This window comes from Opisthorchis viverrini (genome assembly GCF_000715545.1).
Source record: "Opisthorchis viverrini unplaced genomic scaffold opera_v5_95, whole genome shotgun sequence".
Taxonomy (NCBI): Eukaryota; Metazoa; Platyhelminthes; class Trematoda; order Opisthorchiida; family Opisthorchiidae; genus Opisthorchis; species Opisthorchis viverrini.
In genome coordinates, this window is record NW_008751752.1 from 114,696 (window position 1) to 126,116 (window position 11,421).

General features: G+C 41.1%; 1 protein-coding gene across 1 annotated transcript in view; it reads right to left on the reverse strand.

Moving 5' to 3' along the window:
* Window positions 1–2,973, reverse strand: part of T265_05214 (hypothetical protein) — a gene marked incomplete at both ends in the record, with an annotated part of 29,036 nt that extends 26,063 nt beyond the window's left edge. The window contains 2 exons of the mRNA XM_009170169.1: window positions 1,474–1,843; window positions 2,817–2,973. Of these exons, the coding sequence (XP_009168433.1) occupies window positions 1,474–1,843; window positions 2,817–2,973 (527 nt within the window). The remainder of the gene's footprint in view (window positions 1–1,473; window positions 1,844–2,816) is intronic.
* Between the last annotated feature and the right edge of the window lie 8,448 nt (window positions 2,974–11,421).

Consider the following 11,421-nt stretch of genomic DNA (forward strand, 5'->3'; position numbering starts at 1 on the left):
CCCCTAACCAATCTATCGTAAATCTTAGTCATCCCCACTAATCAACAAACAGGGACATCAGACTGAACACCCAGCACTGATCACGTCACTAGTCATAAGGAATCTCACGGATTGGTTCCCCGACTGCCTTAAAACCCAATCAACCTACTTACTTACTCACTTGGCCTGACGAAGCCTTTGTGTCAAAAGCGAAACGTTGCCCAGCAATAAATTCACCGATTGTTTACCAAACCCCTCTGAAACGATGACTTCCCAATTGGTCCCAAACATTTTCCAGTTGATTGATAAGGATCTTTCTGTTTACTCGGTAGAACATCGTCATCATCATCACCATCAGCTGTATTGAATAATTCGCCGGGGGTCACAGTCAACGTTTGGGCGGTCGAAGTGTGCGGTTTTTAGGGTTGAAATTTTCTAACCCGTCCTTCCTCAGGAGAAGGTAGCATCATTGCCTCGCTGGATATGGACATACTGGTCGCCTTGGGGAAACACCTTACTGCTTTCACATTTCTGTTGCAGAATACGTTACGACTTCACCCCCAGACCGCCTCGTATAACGATTGCTCGTAGTACGGGGTCTGGCTGCTCCCCTTTAGCCTTCCCGGCATTGTTATACCTTGTGGAACGACGTTCCAGCCAGTATAACCCGCGGGATCATTGCAGTACTCAAGCTCGACCATCATGTTTAGGTAACAGCTTTAGGTCGGGACTCGGCTAAACGGTAGTCCAGCGTTTAAAATGTCTGTGAACTCCACTCCTCACACCGGTGCACCGCTGGCTGAGTGCGTTTAACAACTGCAACACGGCTGGTCTTCGTATTTTTGATGAGTACTCACAATAGCACTGTAAATGTTCTTGCTGGGAGCCCTTAGACAGATGTAGGCATACAATCAGAAGAGCGCAGTTCCTTTACGTCTCCATCACCTTGAACCTTATATTGAAAAATAAATAAATAAATAAATAAATAAATAAATAAATAAATAAATAAATAAATAAATAAATAAATAAAATAAATGTGAACCCACTGAGAAAATGATACACAGATGGAGCAACAAAACGAATCTGTGGGAGAATGCTGCAGTGCGCCCTTAGATCAAATGAGATTTTGGTAGATTATTTTTGGTGTACTCGGTGACCAACCGATGTTATCTCAGGCACTCAAATTTTACTCAGATTAGCCGTTTTTTAATAAACATCATTTGGTATCGTAACTTTAAGAACGGAAAGAAAGTTGGTGCGCCTCAGGACCACATTTCATTCAGATCACGTGACGTAAGTTTTGGTTCAATTCAGACGGGTGGCTCATGAAAAAAAGACAGCAAATGGATTCTTCTCTACCCAAACCGGTGACGTCAACTGTGATTTAAACTCCGGAAGACAAACTGCTATTATTGATAGTATTTCACTGGAAACACTCCAAAGTGTAACAACAAAACCGGAATATGTGGTTTAATTGGAAAAAATTAAACTCACTCATCCACCCGGTGACGCTGAATACAGTTTCGAATATAGTGTGCTAGTACGCACACTGTTTTATTCGCTGTCTCTGGAACCATCTCGTTCGCGTCAGCAGCCATACTCAAAATTCGGTGCAGGTTGAAACCGGAATGAGCCATACTCAACCTCCAGGTCAGGCATGGTAAGTAGAACAACAACGCCTGAGCGGCCATTACGATTGGTGCCCACTGATAGTAGACGAGTAGAAGTTCTCTTCTGTCCGGTACAGGTGGAAGACGATCTTGCACAGGAGCGAAGTAAGTATTTGCGACCCAGCAGTAGTTCTCTGCATACTCTTCCCAGCCCCGTGTGAATTCTTGAGGAATCCAACACTGAATTGGTTTGCCTGGAGATTAAAAAGACTGTGAGGTCATTCGGTCGTGAAAAGAACTATGATCAAGGTAATGCGGCCATACTGGTGTAACGATGATACTACTGATGGGGGAGGTATGCGAGTAGCATGGTTTCTTCTTGTAAATTCGCTTTGCGTCCCTTGAAAAGGGAGATCTATTGCGGAATTTGTGGGGTCGCTTTGTAGCGTTCGCCTGGATTTGAGCAACAGTCCAGGAGAGTTCAGGAAGACGCGTTCAAGAGAAGATGGATGCTCAGTTTTTGTAAATAAGATGAATATGAGAGTTTTGCTTCCCTGTCCAGTAGTCTGTAACCGGTCAGTTGGCATTTTCTAATGAGTAATTCCGCAGCGAGGGCGCTCTTCCTCTCACCGGTACAGTTACCTACACCTTGATTTCGAATGTGTGATGGAAAGACGGAGCTGAATATTTGGCAGCGAATTGCATGCTGATCCAACAAAACTGCAGGAGCGGTTAGATGCGATACACTACTCATAAGGTTGCTAAAATTCTTCGACAGCCCACGACCGGTTTCGTCCTTATTGGGGCTTATCACATAGGAGGAGTCTCCGACTTTTCGTCACTTTTATGTTCCACTTGAACCCAAAACGCACAAAGTTAGTGAAATACACTCATTTGCAAACAAATCTGGTTTTGCGAGAGTCTCATTTGGAACAGAAACGCCATAAAAGATTAATTTAGCTGGTTTCCAGGTGAGTGTATTTTGAAAATCGTTCTTCATTTGCAAAGGTAAACGCATTAACAATCATAAAACACATCTGAGGTCGTCTGACGGACAACCTAGCTGATCCATAGAGGTGAAAGATATTCATTATTAAAAAAAGTGATCAATCGATTGGAACAAGCTCTAGTGCGATCAAGGTCACACTACGAACTTCATTGCAGAAGTAGAAACGGTTCAAGTGACACAGCGATCGCTAGGTATAAAATCATCTTAAGTGAACCTACCCACATATTGTCGCACCCCAATCAAACCAATGAACAGGAAGAGTAGTACACCCGTGTATTGATAGTTTAACCGATCGGCAAAGTCATCGTCGAACTGGAGACGTCTCGAGCCAATCCTTCCTAGCTTGGACAAATTCCAGATAAATGCCGCATCCATTTGGTAGAGGCTTCAGGGATTATCGCAAGCCTGAGACGGAAGGAGAGAGGATTCTGTCACACTCTTTTTCTCTTACAACAGGGATGAAGATTGATAATGTGCTAGAATACTGGTGTAGCGGTGATACTACTGATGGGGGAAGCATGCGAGTAGCATATCTTCTCGTAAGTCCACTTTGCGTCTCCTGAAAAGTGAGATCTATTACGGAACTTGTGGAGTCACATTTGCTTGCATTTGAGCAACAGTCACTGAATATCCAGGAAAGTTCAGGAAGGCGCGTTCAAAGAGAGGATGGATATTTAATTTTTGTAAACAAGATGCATATGAGAGTTTTGCTCCCCTGTCTGTAACTTTTCAGTTGGCATTTCCTAGTAAATAAGTCCACAGCGGGTGCCTTCTTCCTTTCGCTGTTAGCTCGGGTGTACTAAATGCTAATTGATCTAGATGCCTCGAGTTTCCATCAAACCTATTTTCCACTTGGACAACAAACCGTGCGCAAATGGGAAGTTACGCTCACTTGCCGCTTGAGTTGATGTTCATGGGAGGCTAAACTCTATTTCTAATTAAATCCGCTTGTCTCTGACCAGGGTTATTACTGTGGCCTCTCCAGACGGGCAGCTTCTTCAAAGGACCATTCTAACTAGATAACTTTGAACATAAACTAAAATGCCAAAGACTACCCAAATGATGAACGAACCTCCTAAGTAAGGTGAATTGTTATCACACGTGTCCGTTATATCCATATGTTTAGGCTTAGAAAATCAACTTTGTACCATTTGGTTTGTGTGAGGAGACTAGAGAATTTCAAATGAAGATTTCATCCCTCTTGTGGAGACCATCTATGCTAAAAGCCGAGGAGTACTGTGCAGCTGTTTCATCCTTACTGGGAGTAATCAAGAGCGCGCAAACTACGAATAATCATGGGGATTCGAACCCACCATCTCCTTGTTATTATATTGATCACTTAACCGTTTGGCCAAGAGCAGGCTGAAAAGCAGAGTGATTAGTTCTCACTTAGACAGTCTATGGCGCCACTGATCTTTCAGCAGCGGAGACCACACCACGTGATCACTTATTGACTGGCTCCCCGGGTGACGACTTCTCAGATAGGAGTTTCACTCATTTTGTGAATTTGTTCCTCCTACAGATGATTGATAGTGTGGGGAAATTTGTTTGAACCTCACTGTAAGACTTAGCGCAGACAGAGGACCAAAGACGATGAACCGGAATAACTTCAGTGATAAACCAGGTAGCGAATGATCCCGGTTAATTAACCCAAATTTGACAGTCTGGACTCAGGGTTTGTGAAACTCGGATATGGTGCTTAGATTCAGACAAGCGAAGGCCTGTGAAGCAAGCAAACGACATATCGTGCTCGTTAGAGTACATTTTGATCGTCTGTCGGCGAATATTCAGAGTTAATCAAAGCATTCTACAGGGCTTTAGATCAACGTTCAGGATGAAATTACTTTAGAAACAGAAAATCTGATTAGCTATTGGTTGGTCACTTGTCGATAATAATGAAGAAACTGATGATTCTCACAGTCAGCAGCCCGAAAGTACCGAAAAATGGCTAGGTGAAGAATTGTACTGTAGATTCATGCGAGCCCAGCTTGCGCTGCTCGATTAGAGCAACCAGGCGAGTTCCAGTCATGCCCAAGTACATGCATTCCTGGTGAGCTCCCAGTGCTTTCTACCTTTGGTGAGGATTCATCAGAATAATCGCTCAACTAAATAGTAAGGACTGTCTGAAGGAGAGTGACGCGAAGGTAAACTTCGTTCACCTTTACCCCATGCGTGCCAGTAGGGATGATCGATCCAGAGTGGATGAGGGGTTCCGTATAGGTGCAAACACTCCTATCAGACAATCCGGACAAGTTGAGTAATATAGATAGGTAGAGAGATTAATTAGTTAGTTAGTTAGTTAGTTAGTTAGCTAGGTATTTAGCTAGTTAGTTAGTTAGTTAGTTAGTTAGCTAGGTATTTAGCTAGTTAGTTAGTTAGTTAGTTAGTTAGCTAGGTATTTAGCTAGTTAGTTAGTTAGTTAGTTAGTTAGCTAGGTATTTAGCTAGTTAGTTAGTTAGTTAGTTAGTTAGCTAGGTATTTAGCTAGTTAGTTAGTTAGTTAGTTAGTTAGCTAGGTATTTAGCTAGTTAGTTAGTTAGTTAGTTAGTTAGCTAGGTATTTAGCTAGTTAGTTAGTTAGTTAGTTAGTTAGCTAGGTATTTAGCTAGTTAGTTAGTTAGTTAGTTAGTTAGCTAGGTATTTAGCTAGTTAGTTAGTTAGTTAGTTAGTTAGCTAGGTATTTAGCTAGTTAGTTAGTTAGTTAGTTAGTTAGCTAGGTATTTAGCTAGTTAGTTAGTTAGTTAGTTAGTTAGCTAGGTATTTAGCTAGTTAGTTAGTTAGTTAGTTAGTTAGCTAGGTATTTAGCTAGTTAGTTAGTTAGTTAGTTAGTTAGCTAGGTATTTAGCTAGTTAGTTAGTTAGTTAGTTAGTTAGCTAGGTATTTAGCTAGTTAGTTAGTTAGTTAGTTAGTTAGCTAGGTATTTAGCTAGTTAGTTAGTTAGTTAGTTAGTTAGCTAGGTATTTAGCTAGTTAGTTAGTTAGTTAGTTAGTTAGCTAGGTATTTAGCTAGTTAGTTAGTTAGTTAGTTAGTTAGCTAGGTATTTAGCTAGTTAGTTAGTTAGTTAGTTAGTTAGCTAGGTATTTAGCTAGTTAGTTAGTTAGTTAGTTAGTTAGTTAGTTAGTTAGTTAGTTAGTTAGTTAGTTAGTTAGTTAGTTAGTTAGTTAGTTAGTTAGTTAGTTAGTTAGTTAGTTAGTTAGTTAGTTAGTTAGTTAGTTAGTTAGTTAGTTAGTTAGTTAGTTAGTTAGTTAGTTAGTTAGTTAGTTAGTTAGTTAGTTAGTTAGTTAGTTAGTTAGTTAGTTAGTTAGTTAGTTAGTTAGTTAGTTAGTTAGTTAGTTAGTTAGTTAGTTAGTTAGTTAGTTAGTTAGTTAGTTAGTTAGTTAGTTAGTTAGTTAGTTAGTTAGTTAGTTAGTTAGTTAGTTAGTTAGTTAGTTAGTTAGTTAGTTAGTTAGTTAGTTAGTTAGTTAGTTAGTTAGTTAGTTAGTTAGTTAGTTAGTTAGTTAGTTAGTTAGTTAGTTAGTTAGTTAGTTAGTTAGTTAGTTAGTTAGTTAGTTAGTTAGTTAGTTAGTTAGTTAGTTAGTTAGTTAGTTAGTTAGTTAGTTAGTTAGTTAGTTAGTTAGTTAGTTAGTTAGTTAGTTAGTTAGTTAGTTAGTTAGTTAGTTAGTTAGTTAGTTAGTTAGTTAGTTAGTTAGTTAGTTAGTTAGTTAGTTAGTTAGTTAGTTAGTTAGTTAGTTAGTTAGTTAGTTAGTTAGTTAGTTTAGGTAGCTAGGTAGGTATGTAGTAGGTAGGTAGCTAGGTAGGTTCACGAGTGGATGCATGGCTCTGGCCAAACTCACAACTTGTTACGCCAGGATGCTCGTAGCCAACTTCGACTGAGGTAGATATTTTAATCGGTCGGCGGAAGCGTGGCGCTAACTTAAACCACCAGAAAACCGTTGTCCAAAGCACCATGTGGTTTGCTTAATGCTCAACTGGCAAGTCCCAATACGGTCACAAAAAATTTGTTTGACTGAATGCTCCTGGGACCAGACTTTTCCGATGAAATCACCCAATCCCCAGATGTAAAATATGCCTTGACGAGGAACGCGACTGACATTGTAAAGTTTCAGTAATAAGGATTCAAACGGGGCAAAAAACAACCTTTTGTAGGACATTTATATAAAACTTTGACGGTTTTGGTATCACTCCGAATATGGTAGCACCAAAAGTCACAGTGCTTGTAACTTCATTTGTGACGGTATATACTACTGATATGACATTTGAGCAGCTTTGGGTTAAGTGCCAAAGCGCCGTTCCCCCATCCGATGGAAGTTTGGTACCGAAATCATAAAAACTATTTGCGGTGCTCGTTCGAAGAATGTCCAGGAAAGTTCAATGAAGCGCCTGAGAATGTTACTTTCATATCAAAAAGCTTCCAACGCTTTAGCCCGTTGGTCGGAAGTCGCTCCACATTGAATGGATTTCTTCGTTTCATCAGTACGGATATTAGAAGTCTTTACTGAGAGTCAAACTCGCAGACATGTCCGCATTTACTAGGCCCAGAAGCTGAAATAATCAGGGTAATAGGATGGAACTAATGCTGGTTCCAAATTCACAGTTCAAGCGAACGTCAGAGTTATTTTCCGCGCATCAATGTATGATTAGAACGACACATTTGCGTGAATTACAAACATTGGTGGAGCGCCAATAATGTGCCCAATGAGTCACCAAAATACCGTTTGTGATTGGACAGAGACTACCTACTCTCTCACTGTTCCCGAGGTCACGAAAAATCATCAGTTTTTTGTAAGTCTCGAGCTTGAGTAGAGGGAAGATCAACCAAAGTTAATCCTATGTGGGAAATCGCCCTTTTGTAGACCATCATGCAAACTTTCGTGGTGAGTACGGCAACGCCCGCGTTTCCGAAGGGATTTGTTCTCAATCCGGGTCTTGTATGCCGATTCGTATGCCACATATTTATAACGTAGACAACCGCAAAGTATTGGTGAGAAATCTGACGCTCAGTCTTTCTTTGTGTCGCTCTTTGTGTATCTAAAACCAATTACATCCCATGGTTTGCGCAGCATTAATCCGGGCTGGATCACTACTAAGGCAGCTTGAAGCTGGGATTTAGAGATATTTAAATGATAATCAGAGTAAAGGACGGTCGCTCCGTTTCCAAAACTGGGTTGGATCAACTGATGGCATGGTCACGTGACATTTTCCGAGACTGATGTCATAATAATCGCGGGAGTTGAGAAACGAAAAAAACAGATAGGTTTTCTATTCTAGGAAAACTTAACTATCCCACTAGCCACGGTGATATAATAGAATAGAATAGAATAGTAATAAAATCTCGAGAAATACACTCATTTTGGGTTTAATTAGAACATAGGGTTGAGGGAAACTCGGGAACCGCGCCTACCTGATCAGCCCCAAGAAGGTCGTGGGCTGTCGAAGTGTTTTCAGCAACCTTGTGACTAGTTTCCTTTATGAAAGTTATAGAACATCTTAACATGGAATCTTTTGATAGTGTACGGAACAAATCAATGTGGGGTTTCTGAATTTACGGTGAACTCTTCAGTGAAATTCGAAAGAGAGATACAAGGACCCTGTGGATGGAAGCAAACGACTTTTACAGGGCCAGATGAGGAGACCTTTTCAATCACTGATGTATTTCACAAAAGATGCGGACAACTAGCTGAACGGGTTGTCCGGAGTTGATTTTTTTAGGCTTGTGTTGATCCACCATTCAGCATCACCTTGAATGAGATTCGTCGTGTTCGCCGAGGTTGAAAATTTTCTTACAAACGTTGAAGACATATTAGTATGCTGTTTGATGGGTTACCCAACTAATGTGATACGTCACACTCATCTGGAACATTCTTCCACTCGGAGTGGACCAACCCTGTTGGTTCAAAATGAAGGCGCGAATTTGATCTTCGATACTATGACATTTGGGGTGAATGTGCTCTACGGACTGCAAGAACACATAATATGCGCACCTGAATTTTCGTATCCCGACAAGTGAACATTTTGTCACTAAAAAGTCAACGTATATCTCACTACCTTTTTGGACCAAGCTACATTTTTCTCTGAATCCTTCGAGTTTGTTCTTCCCTGGGGAAACCCAGCGTCAACGAACATTGTTTCTCTGGTGTCTAGGACCGTTTCAATGGTTGCTTTTTTTTCATGAGCCTCGTTCAGATGTGTATCACTTTAGCAGAGATTCCGGGGATATCAGCTTTAGGAATACTGCATAATTCGCGGTGCTTACTGGACCACAGTCAATACTGAGCATCACTCACTAATCATACGCCATTCATAGAGAAGAATAGAAAAGACCACGAAAATATTATTTTGCATTTATTTTTACTACTGGAATCGTCTTGTAAGTGAAATAAGTTTTTGTCAAAAGGTCTATAAACATTATGTCTCTGTTTCATCCGTTTTGAAATTCATTCGGCAGTGTGTACCTGATGAATATATATATTTATATAAATCGATATTGGTACCTTCAGCACCATAGTTGAATACAGCACCTTCCGGCCTTAAATAAAGAATCCATCACTCAAGGGACTTACGTCACGTGACGTAAGCTGTGTGAATGAAGGATTGTGGTGCTGGTTAATGACTTCTCGAAGGTCAACCACATTTCTGTTAGGCTCCTTACAGCCGAATTCTTGCCAGTAAACAGGGGGTCTTGTGTGTTAATCTCCCCAAGATTCTTCTGGTTGCCCACTGCCACTAAATTCAAACTAGGGTAAATCAACTGTAGAGTGGTTCTTCGCTCGGTGTAGCGTAGATCGTGTCCAGTTGTAGGATGAAACCGCAGCGGAGACTTCAAAACCTCAATCCCATTCACAGACCCATTGTAAGGATTTATCTGATCTTTCGCATGTTTTTTCTCAGATCACTGGATTCTTGCCAAGTCATATGTCCTTATGGTTATTTCATACTCAGTGTAAAGGCTTGTTTAGAGAGCTTGGGTCAAAAGAAAAAACCAATTTAATGTCCCCTTGCGCCGAGAATTGGAAGCGTCTGCAATGAGGGATGAAGATAACTCAGTAAACTATTAGCAACAGTAGATAAATTATCCCTTGTGGAACCGTTTTCTCTAGCCCCCCATCAGGGAAGCTCTCCACATGAGTGGGAGCTATAAAACTCGTCTATTACAAGGGGATTACATCTTACCACATCGAACAAGGAATACATCGTAATTTATATCTTGGCATGTGGCAATTAATCGTCACGGCTCAAACGCTGTGCTTTCATCTAGCGGCTAGCGCTTTGAAACTCAGAAAAACAACGTCACTGACCGACAGTTTTGAAGATTTATTGATCGTGTTGGTTCTACGCGTGGTCCAGTGCAGAAATTCACCTCATGCTCTATATACCCTATGGTCGAGTGAGATCTCCGTCTGACAAGTTGTGACCTTGAAGAGACAATTATTTACTACTGACAGATATCAGGAAATCACTCATCAAAGCACTCAAAGCACTGGACGATTTTAACTACCGATTGAAACGTGGCGAAACTGCTTGCTCGGAGAGCTAAAGGCTACACGAAGGATATCCACTTGCATTCACTACTGAGGACAGTCAAAAAAACACTGTGTCGATAGCGGAGAATTTCGATAGCTCATGTAGCGTAGATGGTCGTTGGCTTGTTTGCTGAGCTGGGCAATTTGATTGCAAACGTTTCATTACCAATCATTATCATCAGTGCGCTATTGGGGAGTGTAGTTGTGCGTAGCGGTGGGTTAGTGGTTGTACGTTGAATAGTGTCACGTGTGTGTTAATACACGTGCTGGTAGCCGGAGATGACCTTTGACTGTGTCAATGCTGGTAGCAATACTGACAGCAAGAATACTGATGAGCACCTCTATCTTATGGGAAGTACATATACCATTTCTCCAGTTCTTAGAGAGACTAAAGCAGTTCGTCCCCTCTTTTTTATGACTGATTTAGTAGCTTTCATCCCCTTCTTGTTCACAGTTTCCCATTCTAGCGTTCTGTCAGCAGAATGACCTGATCAAGTGACGTCAGTCTACTTCACTCCGATATCTAAGATATCTATTCGGAACTTGGTGCACTGTCTTAACCTCATGCGTAGGTTTTTCAGCGCTCCACAGACCATCCTTTCTGGGCATATTTTCCAGCCGTTTCTTTTACAGCTTTATTTGGAGATACATGGATAATGGCAAGGTAAGGTTTCAAGCAATCTACCTCTTAACTGTGCACTGAGCGAGCATTTCGAGGCCTCTTTGAACAGGACCCAACAAATGAGTACTAAAATCCTTCATCAGCAGTCACTACTCACAACTCTACCTATTTTTTGTAATGATTACACAGTAGAATGATCATCCACTCAAAATTTCACCACTGTGCTTATCCTTTGTTTGTCTCAGTCACCAAACTGTACGCTCAGTGTCCATTTTATGTCTCGCCTGGCAAGGAATGAATTATTCAGAAGAAGTCAATTTAGGGAAAAAAGTAAACCAAATCATATGCAAACTAATTTGGTTTTGCGAGAGACTCACCTGGAACCCAGCTGAATATATCGTTTATGATGTTCTCGGGCAACTGAATGTTCTGCACCAGGCCGCCTCATGTTTCAGTCGCTACGATATTCGAGATATCGCGATACGTGTATATTCGTAATGCGCTACTCATAAGGTTGCTGAAAATCCGTCGACAGCCCACGACCGGTTCGCCCTTTTCGGGGCTCATCAGGTAGGCGCAGTCCCCGGGTTTCCGTCAACCTTATGTTCTACTTGAAAACAAATTGCACGGAATCAGCGAACATACAACAGCAATCTTATGAGTAGTACTGTACCAAGATATAC